Raw genomic sequence first — 23,804 nt, forward strand, 5'->3', positions numbered from 1 at the left:
CTTATAATTGATAGAGTAAACAGCTGTCAAAAAATAAAAAAAGGCTCAGAACTTGGGGGAATTTTCAGACTGGAGTTTACTACATTAAAGATTCCCAACTGGCAAAACATTAATGCCTAGCTTATGTTAGAGACTTCGAAGAGAGGAGAGATTAACTTCTAGGTCATTAACAGCATGTGCCCTGAGGGTTACATGACACCAAGAGAAGTTCTGAGGGGTGACAATGGTGGGCAATAGAGAAAGATCATAAATAGTGATGGGAGGGAGTTCCCTGGCAGGCCAGTGGTTAGGACACAGCACTTTCACTCCTGAGGGTCCAAGTTCAATCCCTGGTGGGGGAACTAAAATTCCACAAGGTGCACAGGCTGGCCAAATTATATATACAGTGATGAGAGCACTGCAAAGAAAAAAAATAACTGCTTAGTATGTTACTGAACCAGATGCACTCCAACTCTTTCATTAAATCTTTTTAACTCAAAAATTTTTTCCCCTTACTGAGAAAACATTTTTGATTTTTAATAGAAATCAAAGGAGTAACAAAATTCAATTTTAAGGAATTTTCTTTGAAATATTATCACTCTTCTTGTAATGTCATTAAAGAAAAATCTAGGTGCTACAAAAAGTATGGAGATAAAACTCATGATACATTGATATTATAAATTAGTAAAATGAAGATTCAGTTATCATTATTCAAGAATCATGATCAATTAGTTTTTGTGCCAGTTCCAAGATATTTATTTATTTATTTTTATGGCTGCCCTGCACAGTATGTGGTATTAGTTTTCAATCAGGGATTGAATCCACATCCCCTGCATTGGAAGTGTGAAGTCTTAACCACTAGACACTACATAAGTCCCAGTTCCAAGATAATTTAAGCCAAAAAAATTGACTTTTTTCCTTATGTCAAGAACATAAGCATAATTCTTATAATTACAGCATTTTTGGTTATTTAGATGGATACTGCTTTATTGAATTCTTGAAAAACTTTAAGAACAGAGTAAGAGAAACTTTTTGAGGAAAAACTTAAAGCGTTTTGAAAATGTTTCTTGGGATTTTTCTCAACTGCCAATGATTTTGAAAATAGCATATCAAACACTTTACTTGCAGAAAATGTATTTTTACTTATGGCTATTCCTCCCAAATTATGTTTCTAATAAAGCTACTTAAAGCTAAACAGTTTTGTACTGTTCTAAGCAAAGATTCTGAAATCACCTAGTGAACATCAACACTGTCAAACACCAGAAAAATTTCCAGTCTATTGTAAGTAAAATTTCAATCTATTATATATACAAGTATATATTATAAAAGTAATCTATTATATTATACAAGAATTGTCTAGAAGAAGACAATTCTAGGATGTACATAGGAAAAGTCTAGGAAATTCCAGGATTTAGCCGAACTGCACTGGTAAATAACTGTAACTTCAAACTTCCAACAAACAGGCACAAAGATTCCATTGGAATCCTCTCAGTCTCAGGAAGAATAAAGGGTTACCTTTCCCTGTAAATCAAGATTCCAGAATAAAATATCCTCATTCATAGTCACTCAAAGATTATAAGGGGCTCTTAATAGAAGCATAATTGTCCTGTAATCATAAATCTTTTTGCAGGATAATTCTAACAATATAGAATATATAAGGATTCTACTAAGAGAACTAAGTAGCAATAATTATAAACCCATTATTGATGGAAGAGCAGTTAAGGAAATATCTTGCTTATTGAGAAAAAAGGTTGAGAAGACAGTAGAATGGGGGTTGCCAGAAGATGGGGATGGTAGGATGAGGAATGTTTAATGGGTACAGAGTTTCAGATTTGGAAGACGAAAAAGTTTCAGAGATTGGTTGTATAACAAGCTGAATATATTTAAACACCAATGAACTATATACTTAGAAGTCGTTAAGGTAGTACATTTCTTGTTATGTACTCTTTTAAACACACATAAACACAAGTTGAGTAAGATCAGAAGTGAGGCATTCAGATTGATTAAGAATATGTTTTTCTACTTCTAATAAATTGTAAGTTATAGCTGAAAAAAATAAGGCTGAGGAAAGTTATTCAAGACTTGGTCAACTTGTGAGAAGACAAATTACCTATGGATTTGATTTGGGCTGGAAAGACTCAGAGTATCTTGGTTGTCAAATCTGGGGAGAATGTAACCGGTAGGTACATGTCAAGAAGTCTGAACCTGAATTTCAGAGGAGGGGGAATTGACATTCCCAGTGATCACTGCCCAGAAAGCTAGCCAATGAATACTGAAGTGGGGAGCCATTCCCTCCTCCAGGGGATCTTCCCGACTCAGGGATTGAGCCCGAGGAACCCAGGTCTCCTCACTGCAGGCAGACTCTACCATCTGAGCCACCAGGGAAGCCCCTAATGTGACAGCACAAAGTCTTAAACACTTGGGTTTGTGTATTAAGCCTCTCTTAGAGAGCTACAGATATCACCTGTCAATAAGATAACCAAAAAAATCATCTTCCATTGTGTCATGGCTGACAGTATTAAAATTTAAGCAATTCCAGCTACAAAAATGATATGGAAGAAAGACTGTAAGTCTAAGACAACAAATGGCCTCCAGACCATCTGTATCAGAATGAAAAAAGCCAATCTCAAACTCTACTCTGGACCAACAAAATCAGAATCTCCAGGGATGGGGACAGAACCTGCATTTTAAATTGCTATATACGCTCATGTTTGAGAATGTCTAGGCTGAATTTTGGCTTCAATGCATAGTACGTGGAATCTTAGTTTACCAACCAGGAAGCAAACCCACATCCCCCACATTGGAAGGTAGATTCTCAACCACTGGACCACCAGGGAGGTTCTGGGCTGATTTAAAGGCAGAAAATGTTGTCATTTTAATGGAAGTTAGGATTCATTAAAGGCAAATATAAAGTTTAATACCGAAGGATATTCTTGATGACATCATCATGACCATGGTCCTTTGAGCTCTTCAGAGACACAGAAGAGATTCTCTGCTGTGTTAAAGGAGGGACCCTTAGATTAACAAAAAATTCTCTTGAAGCATTAGAAGAGACACATTTCTAGGTGAGTCACACGACACTTTTCTGCTCCAAGGGCCAGTTGTCTGGCTAAGTTTGAAATTTTCAGAACTACAATGAGAACTTTATAGCTCTAAAGCAGAGATGACTTTAGCCAAAATGCAAATATTTGGCATGAATGCTGTTCTCTCTTTCCCTCTAGATGCAAATATCAAATTCTCAATGCAGCACTTTAGGGCAGCCAACCAATTGTAGTAGCAAACAAGATGAAGCCAATTTGCCCTTACTTCTCCAAGGCATGGAAGGGGATGCAGAAAGAACTGGTCTCTCTTTATAATTTTATATACACACACACAATAATCTTGTAGAGTAAAATTTAGTTAGCTAAATAGTTATAAATATATAATACATATACAGTTTATAGACATTGGCATAATATATTTAATTGTATTCAGGTCTCTCTCTTAAAGGTATTAGTATGTGTCCTTTTGAAATCTGGATATGTTATAGTATCACAGAAAGCACAAATGGCTTAAGAAGTGACCAGAAAAAAGCGGACTCTCCAAGTGAGAACTGAGTTTCATATTGGTTTACACTAGATCCCTGAATTTAGATATTATTGCCACTAATATCCTTCAGCCTTTTGTAAAGCCTTGAAATTCTCCAAGAGAGAATCACACATATTATTTGCAACAATAATCAACTTTCTCGGAAGCCTAATCTCTAATACAGACTATCTGAGCTGAAATTAGCAAACTTCACGGCTTCTTTCCATCTTAAATTAGTAGTGCAAAAAAAAAAAAGAGAGAAGTGAAAATATTATTTTATAGCTTCAACCTTTAAACAGAATTTAATCCAGATTTCTATAAAGAAAACATTTGATAACATCCAATAATTTGGTTTTCCAATTTACCATACTGTTATGGCTTTCCAAATAAGTCTTTATAAGTGTTTTCAAAAAAGCAAAAATAAATATTAAATTTATTCCTTTAAAAAATCCTTTCTGAAAAGAATGATTAAAAATAAAAAATTTCTCATGAAAATTCAAGTTGGATTTCATTTTGAAGGGCAAATTTCACGAAACCTGTCTTAACTAATTCATCTAAGTAGTAAAGCTCATGAAAATTTGAAAGCTGGTTCTTGTTTTGCAATAACAAGTGGTGGGAGGAAGTGACAAAGTTCCTCTTTTTTCAGAGTAATATTAGAAAAATTGAAATCACACTTCTTTATCCTACCTGTTAAATTAACAGAGGACCTGACTACAAAAGTTCTAACCATTACTTCTGAGAAATTCACTCTAAGCAGAAAAGTTATCAAAGTTACAACAGTCCAGTTATTTTTCTGATTTATTAATTACCTTTATGCATCATGTGTGAGGGGATCTTCTCGACCCAGGGATCAAACCCAGGTCTCCTGCACTGCAGGCAGATTCTTTACCAGCTGATCCACTAGGGAAGCCCATCTCTGCTAGATCAGCAGTTAATCTTTTTCACAATTAGAAATTCCCTCATTGTGAATTCACTCATTCGCTCATTGTGAATTCACTCATTCACTCATTGTGAATTCACTCATTCACTTACTAATCACTGAAGCTGGAAAGAGAAGTCAATGAACTTGCAGAACCACCAAGTGAATACATATGAATTTTCTATTTCTAATAGGATGTGATCCACTAAATGACAGCTGCTAAGAGTTTATATACAGTCATATTTATTAATTATATTTATATATAAAATAGCTATTAATTTTGATCAACATGCTAATTATAGAATGTCAAGTTGGTAAACCTAAGATGAATTATTCTTAAATGTTAGTTATATTTCCAAATAATATTCCCAGTGAGTATTTAGGTGAAGTATCTCTAAATTTAAATCAGTGGGTCCAGTTGTTAATCTGAAAAAGTACTATAGTGTGTATTTCCTCTATCCTCTGCATATAGATAGGACTCAGGAAGATGGTGAAAATATTAGTCTTTCAAAAGAAATTATACTGTATCTCTTACCACTTTATGTATCTTGAGAGCTAAGGAGCATTTTAAGTTTTAACCTTTATTATCTGTTTACCTAGCCTATTTTAGTAATTATGAACCTCTGAAGTACATGGAAAGTGAAAGCGAAAGTGAAGTCGCTCAGTCGTGTCCAACTCTTTGCGACCCCGTGGACTGTTGCCCATTGAGCTCCTCTGTCCATGGGATTCTCCAGGCAAGAGTACTGGAGTGGGTTGCCATTTCCTTCTCCAGGGGATCTTCCCGACCCAGGGATCGAACCCAGGTCTCCCGCATTGCAGGCAGATGCTTTAACCTCTGAGCCACCATAGAGTATATCACAAAATGTAAATTTAAGGGACCAAACTAATTGCAAGGTCCCTTCAAGTCCTAATACTTAGTATTCACTAAAACTTGTATTAACAATTCTTGAGTATAGAAATTATTCACTCTCCTTTAGTAAGACTTGTCTAGCAGTTATTAATAAGTCAAAAATATGTTACAGTCTCCATAAATCTGAAAGCTAAGCTTTTCATATAAGGATTCATAATGGTTAATTCCAATCAGAATTATCTCAAGATAGCTGTCAAATAATCAGAGGGAACTAATAAGTTCTTAAATGTAATGAAAGGGTAAAAGGGGAAGAAAATAATTCTTTACCTAACCTCTAGTCAATTTATTCAAAAAGGTTAAGATATGAAAGTGAATGGCATAAAGCAGAAAGAGTAGGATGGCAGAAAAAGTTGCGAACAACCATCTTTTTGTCAACTTTGAGATTTGTAAACTTCTCAAAGCAGAAGGAATAATACTGGATCTTTTTCCCAGCAAGATGCTACAGTTGTCTTGACCCCAGTTTCTGCTTCAGCATCTTGTGTAGCTAAGGTAGAATCGTATCAGCCTAGAGTACTGGTTCTTAAGTGTGGTCCCCAGATTGGCCGCATGGGGTCACCTGTAAATGTATTAGAAACACAAATTCTTGGTCCTCTCTTCACTCCCCAAAGCTAAGGAACAGAAACTCTGGGGGTAAGGGCCACTAAACTGGTTTAACAAACCCCCTAGGTGATTCTAATTCTCATAAAGTTTGAAAACCACTGGATCTGTAAACAGGGCAGGCATCACAATTTATCCTTTTGGAGTTCAGAAGAAAAAGAGGAAACTTGGCAATTAAAATATGAAAATGAATGGAATAATGCAGAAAGAGTAGGATGACAGGAACAGCTGCCAAAAAAAAAAAAAAAAAAAGCCCAGTGAAACTCTAATATTGTTAAGACCTGTTTGACATAACCAGTTGACTTTGGATCATGAAAATTAAATTGCAGACCCACAGTTGCCAACAAAGCTTTGTCTAGTCAAGGCTATGGTTTTTCCAGTGGTCATGTATGGATGTGAGAGTTGGACTAGAAAGAAAGCTGAGTGCTGAAGAATTGATGCTTTTGAAGTGTGGTGTTGGAGAAGACTCTTGAGAGTCCCTTGGACTGCAAGGAGATGCAACCAGTCCATCCTAAAGGAAATCAGTCCTGGGTGTTCATTGGAAGGACTGATGCTGAAGTTGAAACTCCAATACTTTGGCCACCTGATGCGAAAAGACCCTGATGCTGGGAAAGATTGAGGGCAAGAGGAGAAGGGGACGACAGAGCATGAGATGGTTGGATGGCATCACCAACTCAATGGACATGGGTTTGAGTGACTTCCGGGAGATGGTGGTAAAGAGGGAGGCCTGGTGTGCTGCGGTTCATGAGGTTGCAAAGAGTCGGACATGACTGAGTGACTGAACTGAACTGACCCACAGTGAATAGTAATTTGTTTCTTCTGTGCACTTTGGGTAGAACTGGGGTGATCATCTACATTTTCATCATCTGCTCCCTTTAAAAAATTATTCACATTTATTTGAAATAATTCATCAAGATGAGAGGTTCAATCTATAATCTACACCAAAAATCAAGTAAGTTAGATTAGCATCATACTTTAACCAGCTAGATAAATGTTCATGCAAGTAAGTGTCTTTCGGTGGTACCAGCCCCAGGCGTAGGGAATAGTTTTGAATTAAAATTAATTCCCAGTAATGGGAGGCAGATTTATTGACAGTGGTGGCTGGGGTAGATTGTGCTTTATTAGTTGGGGGTTAAATCTCAGAGTAAGTCTAAAATGCAGTCTGGCCTAACTGAGCATACTCTTTGGCTTTGTGTCAATAAGGATCAAATATATTCTGAACCAGTTTCTAAGCCTCTGGAAAATTATATTAAAATGAGGATAACTGTAGAAGGTCAGGAAGCAACAGTTAGAACTGGACATGGAACAACAGACTGGTTCCAAATAGGAAAAGGAGTATGTCAAGGCTGTGTATTGTCACCCTGCTTATTTAACTTATATGCAGAGTACATCATGAGAAATGCTGGGCTGGAGGAAGCACAAGCTGGAATCAAGATTGCCAGGAGAAATATCAATAACCTCAGATATGCAAGATGATACCACCCTTATGGCAGAAAATGAAGAACTAAAGAGCCTCTTGATGAAAGTGAAAGAGGAGAGTGAAAAAGTTGGCTTAAAGCTCAACATTCAAAAAACTAAGATCATGGCATCTGGTCCCATCAATTCATGGCAGATAGATGGGGAAACAGGGCTGATTTTATTTTCTGGGCTCCAAAATCACTGCAGATGGCGATTGCAGCCATGAAATTAAAAGACGCTTACTCCTTGGAAGGAAAGTTATGACCAACCTTTTTAAGCATATTAAAAAGCAGAGACATTACTTCGCCAACAAAGGTCCGTCTAGTCAAGGCTATGGTTTTTCCAGTGGTCATGTATGGATGTGAGAGTTGGACTGTGAAGAAAGCTGAGTGCCGAATAATTGATGCTTTTGAACTGTGGTGTTGGAGAAGCCTCTTGAGAGTCCCTTGGACTGCAAGGAGGTCCATCCTAAAGGAGATCAGTCATTGGTGTTCATTGGAAGGACTGATGTTGAAGCTGAAACTCCAATACTTTGACTACCTGATGCAAAGAGCTGACTCACTTGAAAAGACCCTGATGCTGGGAAAGATTGAGGGCAGGAGGAGAAGGGGACAACAGAGGATGAGATGGCTGTGGCAACACTGACTCGATGGACATGGGTTTGGGTGGACCCTGTGAGTTGGTGATGGACAGGGAGTCCTGGCGTGTTGTGGTTCATGGGGTCGCAAAGAGTCGGACACGACTGAACGACTGAACAGTAGAAGATGTCTAGCAAAGCCTAGAGCATGGAAGACAATAGTTATTAGTACTTCCTAGAACATGGTACTAGTAGTTATTAGTACTGATAAATCTTATTTGACTCTCCCTTTTGTTAACACCTTCTGTTTGAAAATGGTCATGGTACAATTTTCCTAGAGGCTAAATTCATTTCTGAAATTACCTGTCAATCATGCTAGTCAAAATATTTTCTGAAGACCTTCTGGGTACTGAAAAGTGGGAGTAACTGACCCTTCAGGCTGTATCATCCCAAGTAAAATGTTTTCTCATCTTAAACTGTTATACAGAAGTTCTAATCAGTGTTGAAATTAGTTAAGTGAAGCAGCAGCCCTTCTTTGAGTCTAAAGTCAAGTTCATAGGGCCATTAGTATATTTTCAAAATGAGCTTTAGCCTTTCTTTGTGGTGTTTCAGTAGTCATTGGAACAAATAAATAGGATAGAGAGGGGCCACGGTGATAGTGAGAGAAAATGAGTCCTTAACCACTTTCAAGGAAATCAACACTGGATATTCATTGGAAGGACTAACGTTGAAGCTGAAGCTCCAATACTTTGGTCACCTGATGCGAAGAGCTGACTCACTGGAAAAGACTATTGCTGGGAAAGATGGAGGGCAGGAGGAGAAGGGAATGACAGAGGATGAGATGGTTGGATGGCAACACTGACTCAATGCACATGAGTTTGGGTAAACTCTGGGAGATGGTGAAGGACAGGGAAGCCTGGCATGATGCAGACCATGGGGTTGTGAACAGTCAGACATGAGTTAGCAATTGAACAACCACCACCACTTTCAATGGGGTAAAATGTACAGACGGGATGGGGAAAATAAGAAAGGTTATTTATAAGTGACAGAACTTAAAATTCTATTTTTATGCCTGATGATAACATGGTTTACCTTTATGAGGGAATTTACTAAACAGTGATTGATCTGTTTATGTGCTCTCAGTTGCTCAATTGTGTCTGATGCAAAAGTGTCTGACTCTTTGCAACCCTGTGGACTGACTGTAGCCTACTAGGCTCCTCTGTCCATGGGATTTTCCAGGCCAGAATACTGGAGTGGGGTGCCATTTCCTCCTCCAGGGGGCCAGGGATCTTCCTGACTCAGGAAGAGTCCTTGTGAGTCTAGAACCCGAGTCTCTTGCATCTCTTGCATTGGCAGGCAGATTCTTTGCCACTGAGCCACTTGGTAAGCCCTTTATGCATCCTACCCAATAGATAAAACCCCATAATAAATGCAACTGAAACTTCAGACTATTCTACTTATTGAAATTCTAGACTGACAATCATTGGTATAAATCATATTGCTAAAGGACCTAGATGTAAAATATAGCTGTTTCTGAAGTAAATTAGCAAATGGTAAGAAAAGTTCTGTATGTTTTGTACAAAAGTTCTGTACATACAAGGTGTTTTGTACGTATCCATATCTTTATTCCTAAGCCATTAGCTCAAGATTTCGTTGTTTCATTTGCTGGGTAATTCTGTCACTTAGGTGTGTTCTTTTGGTGAAGCTGCTTGGAGGGTTTGAAATGGGAAACTGAGAAAAATTTCTACAAAATGGCTAGGGTAAAGAACTGCCAAACTATTCTTTTTCATCTGAGTTAGATTTCAAACTACACTGAAGAAGAAGCAATCATGAATCTAAAATGGATCTGCTATTTTGAGGAGAGAAAAAAAAAACAAACAAACTTCTACAACAGCCAATTCACTCTACAGAATCTGTTGATCAGATTACTAGCGTGAACCACCACCAGGCTTTCATTAAATGCTTCTGCAATGGAATTTTATGTGAACAGGTATTTTTGAAATTGACAGATCACATATGTGTATATGCACTTCAAAATACACTTTCCTTGCTCTAAAATGCTGTCTTTGATAAAGAAATAGGCCTTCAAAAGATGGGTTTAGAGAGAAAGGTGTCACTTTTTGTGATTGCTGTTGTTTAGTCGCTAAGTCATGCCTGACTCTGCGATCCCATGGACTCTGGCCCTCTAGGTTCCTCTGTCCATGAGATTCTTCCATGCAAGAGTACTGGAGTGGGTTGCCCTTTTTTTCTCCAGGGGATCTTCCCAAGCCAAGGATCAAACCTGTATCTCCTGCATTGGCAGGCGGATTCCTTAAAGCTGAGCTACCTGGGAGGCCAGTCACTCTTTTTAACTTTTTAACTCCCCTCTATTGGCAGTGATGGTGGCAGTGCACAGTGGAGGACTGGGATGCCCAAATAAAAGCCTTTGAGACAAAAACCTGTGTGATGCTTCTTGTCTCTCCAATCACCAACCTCTGTAGTTTCTCAAGGCTAAAAACAAAAATAAAACAAACTTATTATGTTTTATCTTGGCACACGCTAGTAGTTACAGTCCTCTACAGCAGAACAATACTGTTGGAAGTTCAGCGTTCTTGATATTCTCTGTTAAAGGTCATGACTTGTAATATAGGACATTCAATAGGACCAAGGATATTGGGGTCAAAGAAGTATCTGATTGTCTAGAACAAATGTGATGATAATTGTAGTATATCATTTAGCAGTATAATTTATGGTCAATTCTAGAACAATGGCATTTCAAAAACTGATGTTAACTTTAATAATTCTTAATATAAAAAAAATGACTACGGTATATATAGATCTAGTGATGCTGCTTTCCACAAAGCAGACCTTGAATAGACAACAAAAATATTTGGTAAAAAATTTAAAGCCTAGGATAGTTACAGAGTAAGTATTCAACAATTTGGTTCTAAAGAAGACTAGGAACAAAATTTTCTCTTGTGTGGTTACAGGGATACACACATTCTACAACTGACACTTCTGCTGGTCTTTCGGGCATCCTCTCAGGTTGTTACATTATTACAGTTTTTAATATAAAGAGAGCATCTCTTACACTTTCTAGTTCAGGTATTATTCATCTATTTTTTTCTCTCACTCTCCTTCAATACAGAATTTTAAAAGTTTAGAGCAGGAGGGAACCCTAGCTTCTAGGACAAAATTGTTCATGTTTCACATAAAGAAACGATTGAACCAAACTTAAATGATTTGCTCAGGGTTCAGGCCATACACTGGCAGAATTGCTGCTGCTGCTAAGTCACTTCAGTCGTCTCCGACTCTGTGCGACCCTATAGACGGCAGCCCACCAGGCTGCTCTGTCTCTGGGACTCTCCAGGCAAGAACACTGGAGTGGGTTGCCATTTCCTTCTCCAATGCATGAAAGTGAAAAGTGAAAGTGAAACTGGCAGAATTAGGTCTTATTATTCTTTCTCAAATGCTCTTTCACAGGTTAAATAAACAGATTTCGTTCTAAGAAGGACTTATTTATCTCAGTTCTATTAGACTGACTTCTTTTGTTATAGTCAAGCAAAATAATCAGCCACCACCTTTCTCTTCTCTATTTCTTTTATATTTGTGACCTCTAGACAACAACTTCATCAAACCCACAACAAACCATAAATAAAATCCTGAATTATCCTACACAATTATTTGTTCTAAAAGAACCCAAATACTGAATATTTCAAAATATAGGTGTCTCAGATTAAGACATTCTGCCTCTACCCATATTAAATAATCAGATTTCTATTGCTACCTTGATAAAGACTTATCAAAAGATCTTCCCAACCCAGGGATTAAACCTGGGTCTCCTGCACTGCAGGTAGATTCTTTACAATCTAAGTAATTAGTATTAGTCGCTCAGTCCATTGTGACCCCGTGGACTGCAGCCCACCAGGCTCCACTGTCCATGAGATTCTCCAGGCAAGGATACTGGAGTGGGGTGCCACTGCCTTCTCCAGGGGATTTTCCCAACCCAGGGTTCAAACCCGGGTCTCCTACACTGCAGGCAGATCCATTACTGACTGAGCTACAAGGTAATCCCTTGATAAAGACTCAAACCAACAAAAGCATTTTTTCCACAATCTTACACTTTCAGTGACTTTAAAATTTTTAAATACCGTAAACTCTTTTCTTAGGGATTACTTTCCTTTTTCTTTACTCCTAGTATTTCCTGGGAACAATGAATAGTTTGAGTAGAATAATATGGAAACTAAGTATAAAGAGGTAAAAATCAAAGTACAGACAATGGCTATTCAATCTCAGAAAAAAGTCAACAACACTCAAGAAGAAATCGTATATCTCATTTAAAAGAGTATTCTCTCCATATTCACATTACAAACTACTTTCACTACAGCAGCACTAATTCATTTCCAGTAAGTTTATTTACTAGATGTTATTGGCCTCAATAAGGCTAAGCAATTTTTCACAAGGGATATTGCAAAGAAGGTAAAGTTTGGAAAAAAATTTACCAGAAAACATCAACATGGGACACTCTTTAATGAAGGATGTGCGTTAGTTGCTCAGCTGTGCCCGATTCTTTGCGACCCCATGGGCTGCAGCCCATCAGGCTCCTCTGTCCATGAGATTTTCCAGGCAAGGATACTGGAGTGGGTTGCCATTTCCTTCTCCAGGGGATATTCCCAACCCAGGGATCGAACCTGGGTCTCCTGCACTGCAGGCAGATTCTTTACTGACTGAGCTACAAGGATGGAAAATTATTAATATTTTTAGCCTAAACGTGAGCAAAACTCTTTCCAAAGGTGAATTTACCTTCCTTTTGATCCCTCTTTTTAAAAAAGGAACAATACCAACACACCATTTTAAGCTTAAACAAGTAAATACCTGGAAATCTTAACCAATGTTTTAGATTCTGCAAAGGATAGTGAGTTATTCACTAAAATGAAAGAAGCAAACTATTAAGCTTTAAAAATATACGTTTAAGACAATCTTGCTTTCTAACAACACCTTTCTCATGTTACAAACAGAAAATCATACCATCAATTATGATTATTCTAAAGATGAATTAAAGTGCTTTAATTTTCTAAGTCTTTAAACATTTTCATAAAGTTTACATATACTAATCCATAAAAAAATTCTTTCTCAACCCATATACTCTTTAAGATATTTCTAATAGTATTGGAGTTTTTACTTTGGTTGCTTTAAATCATAACTAGATAGGATCCTTCATGGTTCAAGTATGGGACATTAATCTTTCAGATCATAATCTTTTCCTATTGGCTATTAGAAAAGTGACCTTAAAATGCCTCCTTGATGCAACTAAAAAGAGAAATAAGACTTTTTGCAAGGAGGGGTTGGGGAACTATTAAAGCAACTTTGTTTATATTTTCAGGAATAGTAACTATGCTACATTTTTAAACAATTATATGTGCTATTTTATATTCTTCTGGCAGAGAATAGAAATGGTTTAGTTGTATTTTTAACCACATAGCCCTAAGGTATTTAATCTTTTTCCAAATCATCATAGTACCTTTTGGTCTCAAGGATGTCTGATAGACTCGGTCCAGGGACCCAATGCTTTAAATAATCAAAACTAGCATTTTCTGTTTTTTGTTTAGTCTTGGATTTGACTAAGTGCTAACTGAATGATTCATTAATAACTATACATTTCTTATTATACATATATAAACGCTCATGTTATTAAATCAACAATCTTCAACAGGGTTGTAACCTTTTGTGGTGGTTCTAGTATTGATTTTCTCTAATAATGGTAAGGGCTTTGTATAAAAATAATAGTAACATAATCAGTAAAAACTGATTAAAAGTGATAATTTATTAAAGCTTTTAAATATGGGTATTTTTCATGAGGACACAGTTAATTTAAAATAATCTTTGGATAAACAATTTCACATCCTGAACTGTATTACATCAAGAAAAAGAACACCACTTTTTTGAGGGGCAGAAGAGGGAGAGATATGAGCACAAGGTAGTTTCAAATAAGGACGGAGAACTGAATTTAAATACATTTAAAAATTGATATGTACATATATTTGCACTTTGAGTAAATTCCAATGGGAGTCATTTGAAATTTCCTTGGGGTTCCCTTGGTGTCATAAATAGCTCAAATTAAGTGCTATAGTAACTAGATCAAACATGGCATCTAAAGGAGAAGGGGAAAAATACACTTGTAATGATAGATCTAATATTGATACTACTGGGTACAAGAGAGTGTCTATATATTTTTAATTGTATGTTTGAAAAGAATATGTATATATATACATACGTGTATATGCAGAGTAACTCTAGAAGGATACACAAGAAATTGGTAACACTAGCTGCTACCTTTCAGTGTCTATCAATCTGGAGCATCTAAATTTTGTACTATATGCAGGTTTTCCCTATTAAAAAATATTGATCAAATAAATTTAAATTACTTAAAAAACCATGTCAAATTAAGAAGAAAAGATTAATTTTTGACATTACTCAAGAAAATACACTAACATATAAACTGTTTTTCTACATAAATTTGAGTATGACAGAGTAACTGTGATCTAAAAACTCAATTTTCACAAGACATTAAATTGGGAAAAACACATTTCCCTGTACCTCATTTCTACAGCATTGTGGACTATAGATTGTCTTAACAGCATGCGAACATCTCTCCTCTCTTCCTCTGATGGGCTAGCCATGAGCCATTATTTCTCTATGAAATTCAAAGAATCTTGAAGGAAACTCCAGAAAGATTTTAAGAATCTGAATTTGGCAGGGATAAATATTACATCTGTATTATTCTGTTGGCATAGAGTCAATTTTAAATTCTCTTTGTGGTTTACTTTAGATTTTTATCCTGCCAAAGATGTTTGGTGTTTTGGTAAAAGACAGACTTCAAACTATGTGGTGACTAAGCAAAGTTCTTATATAAAGCTTGGAATAAGATTTTATAAATAGTTTCAATGAAAGATACTTGGAAATAAGCAGGAAAAAAGAAACTCATACTTATGAAAAAATTACTTTCAGTACACTACTTCAAGTTTCCAATCAAGTCCTATTTAAATATTAAAATAAACATAAAATCTAAAGGAATGATAGTACATATATCAACTTTCCATGGCAGCTGCTTATTAAAACTGAATGTCTGAGGGTATATTCCAATTTCATCCTCTTCAGATTGTGCAGCTCAGATAAATGTTTATTTTACTGAAAATATTTGCAAAATTACAATATAAATACATGAGTATATTAAGATAGGATCACTCTATATAATGTATTCTTATCCACATATATAAAATGAATGCAGTAAATATAGTATACTCTTGATGAATCGTTAGTACACAGTGTTTCTTAGTAAAGTACATACAACCTATTATTAAGCAACAATTATCTACTTTTCAAATGTACATCTTAGGAAGTTTTCAGGATGGAAGGATACACTAAATCCCCTAATACCCTTTTCGGTTGGTGAAAGTTAATTCTTCTGCAAATTTTGAAATAATGTCATATTTATTTTGGCAATTGTTCTTAGTTTCTTTGCATTTCCTTAATTTGAACTTTATGTCTCGAGTCTGGTTATTTTCTTAATGATGCCATATCAGCCAATCATACTTTGAATTCTAATACAGTACCAGGTACTGTCTTTTCATTAGTAAGTGAAACATGCATCAAAAATGAAACGGAATCATTAAAAGGTTTTTTTTTTTTTTTGCACAAATTCCCAAAATTCATTTTCAGGGTATTATGGGGAGTGTCAATTAGATATAATCTCAACTGTAATACTAGTCTGGGCTAGAAAGAGTTTTATTAATTGATTCTAGTCCTTAAGAATACAAATATGAACTCTAAAATTCTTTGTTAGGTGTCTTGGGATTTACTTCAGAGGTATCTTCTAGCCTTCTCCATGACACTGGTTGAATGGAAACTTGTTACTACAGCAGTTCCAACACAAACATATGCATGCAAGAGCTCACCCTACAGATTCTAAACTACACAGTTTTTGAAACACGTCCCACCAGTCAAGTGGCATAAATGTACATCTTTTATATACAAAAGGTAAAGTGCATTATTAAATTAGTGAACTGACAGATTGTCTGCCTGGACCATATAGCTTTCAAATAGACAAATGTGAAATTCCCCCATTAGAACCCATTATTTCAAGAGGTTCCAACTAGCTTTTCCACCCTGTCATTTATTTTTTGGCCATGCTCTTTAGTGCAAATAAGCTTGTGTTTGACTCAAGTTTAAGGGACATGGCAGTTTGGGGCTTTAACAAGGAAAATTATAAAATGTGGCAGAAGTTGAATACTTTTATAATACATTGCATCTCTTGCATATAAGCAACAGATTAGTGCTGCTTTCAATTGGTAGGAGCACACTGCCAACAATGAAGAGGAACCCGTTTCCAGATTTCGTACTATCAGCTTATATGATTACAGTTTTGAGTCTGTACCACATTATGCTTGGATTATTATGTGCAAACATCATCAGTGTTTTAGAATTATATAGTGAAAGAGTAATTTTGGTTACTAACTTAAATGCTCACTTTTTGATTGCTAACATCCAGTTGCCTTAAGAGTTTTATATCTTTAAGGCAGGGATCCTAGTATTTTGAAGAATACCATGTACACTTGCAGCTCCATTTGTGATACAAATGACAATAAATAAAATGTATATTGCACAGATAAGAGTAGTAGCTTATTTTATAAGATACATGGCAATACATGTCCTAATACCAGAGTTTTGGACTGGATCTTACTGGATTATGGCTAATGAATGATTGGAAATTTTAAGTATCAAAAAATCATAGCATCATTTCCTTTTTCAGTGAACATTAACTTTGGGAAAAAAAGAAACTAAAGGACTGGCAGAAGGCTTAATGATTTTAAAGTATATTCAACTGCCGGTATATATGCATCTATGCAATCTATAGCTTTGAGATGGTAAAAACTTTGAAGTATATTTTCTACATATCACGTAGAAAATTTGGCTGCTTAACCCATTTTTAACTTAAATTGTTAATGAAAAATTAAACTAATAATATTTATATACAATGAGTTAAAGATATTTACGTCTGACATAGTAGTGTGTGTCTATATATATAACACATATATACATACACACACACACACATATATATATATATATATATATAGACACACACACTCAAATCTTACCAGAGTAAAATCCAAAAAGGAAATTATTTAGACTTAACGGATATAAATATATTAGAAGAGAAGGTTTTAAGAGAGAGTACACAGTCACAGCAATGGTGATAGGAATGCTCAAATAGTGGAATATTCACAGCTCCAGTTTGCCAAAATCTGACAGGTTAATTATTATTCATAGGCACTATGATGGGCAGCAAAGCAATCAGTAGTGTTGTAATTCAAGGGCACACCATTCCTTCCTAGACCCCAAAGCTACTTTTTATCAAGCCTATAATAGTTACTTTACAGTGAGGACTGTTTAAAGATCCTTGCTACTTTTAGAGTCTCAACACCCACCATGTGCTATTAACTCTAGTACTAACATCATCTTCTAACCTTCAGCTGTTCCACAGTGATCCAGATGGTCCACAATTATAACGAACTAGTGAGATTCCTTCACACTGTTTGAGGAAACCGGAAATACAATCCGTAAGCCAACACCAGCATATACGTCTGAGTTACTGACTGCTTGTTTTTAAGTAACATGAATTAGTGAAACTCATTTTCTTAATTCATCTCGTTTAGTGACCTTTCGGGGGACATCCTCTGGAGGGAAAACAACTGCTAAAATAATTGTGAATTACTTATAGCATATAGAAGAAGAGCTACATTCTGATCTCAATCCGTGCAGTCAGCTCTCATCAATGAGAGCTATATTTAGGGGTTGAAATCAGTGTTTGGCTCCTAAACATGATTATATGGACTTATTGTGTGGGAGGTGAGTAAAGCCAAGAGAAAAGACAGTAATTTCATTCAGAATAAAATGCAGCTCAACAGATAAAATTTCAGTCAGTTAATACAGGGTGGGTTGGTACACATATACATTATATCCACTTGTTTAAAAAAACTGCTTAGGTGTTGGAAAATTGCAGTGGCACTTTCTGGAAAGTAATTTTTCATACAAGTAAATGGGTGAGTCTTGTGTAAACTTTTTTAAGTATCATAAAGAGCACCTTGGAAAATGCCTGAATTTTCTTTTCAAATATGCTTATAACCAATCTTCAAATAGTATTTTTTCAGGCTGAAATTTTATGTTTATTCTAAACGCTTTTTAGAAAAGAGAAAACTTCTCCTGGAATTAAAACACCTGTAAAAGTCAGGTTTATACTGGAAGTGTTGAAATGGTCTTAAGGTGCTAAAAGTGCTACTAAAATATATTATTATAGATGTATTTTTATATATCAGATAACTGGTGCACCAACCCCTCTGAAATAGTGTTAAAGCAGCAGCAAAAAATGTAACACCTTGAGTCTATGATATATTTTGGGAAAGAACCTCTTACAACCTTCAAATTAGTATGAAAAGGTAAAATATCAAGATTTCCATAGCAAAGCCATAGGATGAAGCCTCCCACGCAACAGTGACATAAAAAGTAATTCCTGAAACTTTGGAAAGCCACTAATAATGTATGGTACAATCATCAGAGGTGAAGATAGGATTGTAACTAGCTTAGAATAACCAATAAAAACTTTCATGGCGTTGGTATAGCAACTATAAACTGTAGGGTTACCACAAAATTTGAAATTATAGCATACTATAGTAACTAAGATTTGATTCTTTAATGGGACTGTTTAATATTCAGCTATCCAGTGGACAATGAATATATTTCAACTTGTCCTTTTATAAATAAATAAATATAATTAGAATAGAAGTCAATTTCTGTTTCTGTGGTAACCGTCCTACAGGTAATCCTAGCAGCTTTTAATGAAGTAGGCATGGAATCCTTTTTGGGGGGAACTTATTAAGTAGAAATTCACACTTCCATATTAGGTATATGTATTTTTTTCAGGCTTATGTCATAGTGCAATGTAAATCTTAGCTAGGGTACTTAGAAGGTCAGAATGTCATACTTTGTGCTGATTTGCATACTTCAATAGTCTGGAGCAGTTGAAGCAGCTAAACTATTTAGCTTTGGGAAGGCAGGAGTTCCCATAAGAATTAAGAGTGTTCTACCGGTAACATAACATGAGAATCAGACTCCTTGAAGTATAAACTACTAGAGGTATTACTGATAACAAAGGGCCCCCAAAGAGGAGAAATTTCTTCAAATGAGTATGGATCAGTTCTTTTAGCCAATCTATGATTTTAACTTTTGCCTGATGGAGTTCATTTTCATCTTAGTCGAGGCATACTTGTTCTTCACCACTGGCCCTTCTGCCATCCATGCTCTTTTCTTTATGGCTGTTGCAAATTTTCCTCATCTCTTCTTCATACTTGATAAAATTCTCCCCAAACCTTGTCCAAGCTTTGAACGGAACGGTAATAGTATTACGGTAAGGTGGTCTCACCTCACTTACCTTCAGGAAAATTCCATATTTATTAGAGCCCACATCAAAGTAGAACCTTTTATTGTCCACTCTGAAAGAAGTCCCCTCAGGGAGTTCCACGGGGTCGTCGTCTCCACCTCTGCGTTCTTCGATGTCTCCTTCGCCATAGTCTTCGATGAGCTGAACCAAGGCGTCGCGGAACTCGATCATTCCTTGAGCTGGGAGGACAATAGTCTGCTCTAGGCCCAAAGTGTGGCCAAAATAACCTATCATGCCAGTCCCCCGCATCATGGTTTGTCTAATCCTTAGGAAGCGACCCCGCTGGTTTTCCTTCAGGTCTAGATAGTATTTCCTGTTGTCCCTCTCGATGTAGTCTGTTTTGAGGACACTGTGAGGGTGCTCTTCGGACCCCACCGAGACCGGCGGGGAGGGCGCTGAGTGCTTCTGTCTCCTCCTGGAGCTCTGCTCTTTGCCGTGACCGTGCTCTTGCCGGTGGCCTTTCAGGCCCAGGTGGGCATAGTGCTCGATGAAGTCCCCTAGACAGTCCTTCAGCTCCGCTGCCACCGACAGGGAGAGGGTCAGTTTACTCTTTCTGATATTGTCTTGCCGGCCTCTCCCTATCCAGACTTCGGCTATCTTGAGGAACCGGCCCCGCGAGCTCTGCTTCACGTCTAGGTAAAACCTCTTTTTCTGGATGTCCACTCGTTTGGAGGCCAGCTCCTGGATTTCGGCTGCGCCCCCAGCCTGATTAGGGGTGGCTGAAGCCGCGTAGTGGGGGTAGTGGGAGTGCTGGGCCTGGGGGTACAGTCTACTCTTGCTTAGGCCAGAGCCCCCTACATTCTTGCCGCCGCGGCCACGGCCGCCGCCGCCGCCGCCGCCGCCTCCCCTTCGCCTGGCTCTTTCCATCTTCAGCTGCAAGTGACAAACAGACACACGGGGTGGGGTGGGGGAGGGGGTGTTGAGAACAATCGCAGACGCCCCTCGGCCTGCGCTGCCCCAGCCTCTGCCCGGGACCCCCACATCGGGCCGCCGCAGCGCCGGGCTCCCCGCCTCTCCCGGACGGGCTGCGGCGGCCGGGCGAGCGGACTGGCGGGCGGGCGGCGTCTCCCGGGTCCGCACTGGGCGCTCAGCATCCCTCCGCCGCCCCTGGCCTCCCGCTCCCGCTCTGCGCCGGGCCGCCCGCCTCGGGCTCGGCAGCCCCCGGGTCCCCCAGTCAGCAGACACTCACATCAGCACTACCATCATCGCCGCCGCCGGTGCCCTTCACGACCGCCGCCGCCGCCAGTTCTCGGCCCCTCTGTGGCAGCCGCCGCCCCCTGCCTGCTCCCCCGCCGCCGCCGCCGCCGCCGCCGCCGCTCGCACCGCCCCGCGCCGGAGCAGCCGGGCAGGGGCATCGCCCGCGGCGCCCACCGCCGCCGCCGCCCCTCCAGCGGCCGCTGCGGGGGCCGCCGCCGCTCTCCGGGCACCGGCCCGACGCCCGCCAGGGAGGAGGGGAGGGGGCGGGGAGGGGGGCGGCGGGAGGCAGGCAGTGGACCCCGCCTCCTCCAGCACAGCCCGCTGAAGCGAAGATCGGGTCTCTGGCTCTCCTCTGTGGCCCGCTTTGACGGAAGCCCAGCGCGTGGGACTGGGGAGTGAGCGTGAGGTGACCGGACAGGTGTGAAGATGGAGACGAGGACCCGGCTGAGGCGAGGCTCTTCTGACTTCTCCAGGTACAGCTGAGATGTAGGACTCGGGCGGCCCACCGGCTCCCGCGCGGAGACTACACTTCCCATAGTGCTTAGCGGCGGGGAGGGCCCCCTCCGCTCATGCGCGCCGCCTAGCCAGCTGGGCTAGGGTGGGAGGGACTGCAGCTCGGCGCTCCGCGAGCGGAGGACTTGGGGGCGTGGCGGAGCCCGGCCGGGGGGGTGGGGAAGGTCTGTGTCCCAGGAGTGACGCGTTTTTGCGTGCGCCGTGATCCTCCCGTGTGGGCTCCGCAGCGCGGGAATGAGGTCTGTTGAATCGGTATCGAACCCGGATACCTGGTTCGAGGCTGTGGTGTTGGGTCGCTGCACAGGTCATCCAGCTGATGGACGAGTCCCGTTGAACTGGCTCATCTCAGGGTAACGTGTCCCTCCAACCTTACTTCAGGCTCCACGCCCTGGGGTATCTTTCTAGCCTTCTCCGACCAGGAGGTTCTCACTACCACAGAGTAGGTCTCTGGACTTTGGGTGGGAGGTTCCTTAAGGATGGACATTTTCGTTCTCCTTTTCCGCCTCCCTTTTGTGTAATGTAACAAATCATGTTGCATTTTTGAATTCAAAATATTCAGTCTTTAATTTTTTTTTTCCTGGTTAAAATTGAGTTGTTTTCTGGTTATGTGTCAGTATGTAAATATTCTCCCTACAGAAGCGGATATTAACATCCGTAAGATGCTAATTTAGTAGTGTTTTAAGTCAGAGTACTTAGGCATGTTAATTTTTAGGGAGTTGAAGTCTATGGGTAGGGCATTATTAGATTTTCATGCTATTGAACAGTGATCTCCCCTTTCTTAATTACACAGATATTTACCGAGCGCCGCTCTAGGTCCATCAGTGAACAAAACAAACACAAATCGCTCTGTTTTGGCAAGTTTGCATTTTGGAGAGAGAGAGGCTGTAAGTCAAATGCCTGATATGTCAGAAGGTGAAAATTCCGTGGAGAACAATAAAGGAAAGAGAGATGAGGTGTGTGGATGAGGGTAGGGAACTGAAATTTTACGGTAAGGTGGTCAGGCAAGGCCTGGCTGAGAATGTAGTTTTTTTGAATTAGTGTTTATTGGAGTATAGTAGCTTTGCAATGTTGTGATAGTTTCTACTGTACAGCAAAGTGAATCGGCTACATGTATACATATATCCTCTCTTTTTGGACTTCCTTCCCATTTAGGTCACCACAGGGTACTGAGTAGAGTTCTTCCTGCTGTATGGTAGGTTCTCATTAGTTATCTATTTTATACATAGTATCAGTAGTATAGTTGTGTTAATCCCAGTCTGGCAGTTAATCCCCACCTTCTCCCCACCTTAGTGTCCATACGCTTGTTCTCCGCGTTATGTTTCTGTTTCTGTTTTGCAAATAAGATCATCTGTGCCGTTTGAAAAGGAACTAAAAAGCCTCTTGATGAAAGTGAAAGAGGGGGGTGAAAAAATTGGCTTAAAGCGCAACATTCAGAAAACGAAGATCATGGCATCTGGTCCCATCACTTCATGGTAAATAGATGGGGAAACAGTGGAAACAGTGTCAGACTTTATTTTTTGGGGCACTGCGGATGGTGACTGCAGCCATGAAATTAAAAGACGCTTACTCCTTGGAAGGAAAGTTATGACCAACCTAGACAGCATATTCAAAAGCAGAGATATTACTTTGCCAACAAAGGTCTATCTAGTCAAGGCTATGGTTTTTCCAGTAGTTGGACTGTGAGAGTTGGACTGTGAAGAAGGCTGGGCGCCGAAGAATTGATGCTTTTGAACTGTGGTGTTGGAGAAGACTCTTGAGAGTCAGTCCCTTGGACTGCAAGGAGATCCAACCAGTCCATTCTGAAGGAGATCAGTCCTGATGCTAAAGCTGAAACTCCAGTACTTTGGCCACCTCATGAGAAGAGTTGACTCACTGGAAAAGACTCTGATGCTGCGAAGAATTGGGGGCAGGAGGAGAAGGGGACAACAGGATGAGATGGCTGGATGGCATCACGGACTCGATGGACGTGAGTTTGAGTGAACTCCGGGAGTTGGTGATGGACAGGGAGGCCTGGCGTGCTGCGATTCATGGGGTCACAAAGTCGGACACAACTGAGCGACTAAACTGAACTGAATGCCGTTTGTCTAGATTCCACATATATGCGTTACTATATGATATTTGTTTTTCTCTTTCTGACTTACTTCACTCTTTGTTAGTGTTAGTTGCGCAGTCGTGTCCGACTCTGTGTGACCCCACGGACTGTGGCCTGCCAGGCCCCTCTGTCCATGGGATTCTCCAGGCAAGAATACTGGAGTGGGTAGCCATTCCCTTCTCCAAGGGATCTTCCTTACCCAGGGATCAAACCCGGGTCTCCTGCATTGCAGGAGGATTCTTCATCCTTTTTGCCACCTGGGTAATTTTTGAGTAAAGAGCTGAAGGAAGTGAGAGAGCTAGTTTTGTGGCTATCTGAAGTAAACGAAAGTGCAAAGGCCCTGAGGGAGCCTGCTTGGTGTATTTGAAGAGCAGAACTCTATAACTGGTTAATTAAGCAACAACTTTCCATTGCCCTTCTGTCCAGCCCCAGGTAACCTCTCATATGCTCACTCTCTATGAATTTGCTTATTCTAGATAGTATATACAAGTGGAATCATATTTATTTTTTTGCATCTGA

General features: G+C 39.3%; 2 protein-coding genes across 17 annotated transcripts in view; one reads left to right on the forward strand and one right to left on the reverse strand.

The window, feature by feature from the left end:
* PURG (purine rich element binding protein G) overlaps positions 1-20,769 on the reverse strand; it is a 40,057-nt gene extending 19,288 nt beyond the window's left edge. Inside the window, exons 1-2 of one of the 2 annotated variants that reach the window (XM_027962499.3) lie at positions 20,673-20,769; positions 19,475-20,356 (exon numbers count right to left, since the gene is read on the reverse strand). In XM_027962499.3, coding sequence (XP_027818300.1) covers positions 19,475-20,350 — 876 coding nt within the window. In that variant the 5' untranslated portion in view covers positions 20,351-20,356; positions 20,673-20,769. Of the gene's footprint in view, positions 1-11,568; positions 20,357-20,672 lie in introns of those variants that run through there. The other variant, XM_042241452.2, reaches the window with a different exon arrangement.
* Positions 20,770-20,965: 196 nt separating this feature from the next.
* WRN (WRN RecQ like helicase) overlaps positions 20,966-23,804 on the forward strand; it is a 113,045-nt gene continuing 110,206 nt past the window's right edge. For 8 of the 15 annotated variants that reach the window (XM_042241444.2, XM_060407112.1, XM_042241446.2 and 5 more), the window contains exons 1-2: positions 21,388-21,543; positions 21,984-22,146. In XM_042241444.2, coding sequence (XP_042097378.1) covers positions 21,428-21,543; positions 21,984-22,146 — 279 coding nt within the window. In that variant the 5' untranslated portion in view covers positions 21,388-21,427. Of the gene's footprint in view, positions 21,154-21,387; positions 21,544-21,983; positions 23,160-23,804 lie in introns of those variants that run through there. The other 7 variants (XM_060407116.1, XM_060407118.1, XM_060407117.1 and 4 more) reach the window with 4 other exon arrangements.

The sequence above is a fragment of the Ovis aries genome, chromosome 26 (genome assembly GCF_016772045.2).
Source record: "Ovis aries strain OAR_USU_Benz2616 breed Rambouillet chromosome 26, ARS-UI_Ramb_v3.0, whole genome shotgun sequence".
NCBI classification, from domain to species: domain Eukaryota; kingdom Metazoa; phylum Chordata; class Mammalia; order Artiodactyla; family Bovidae; genus Ovis; species Ovis aries.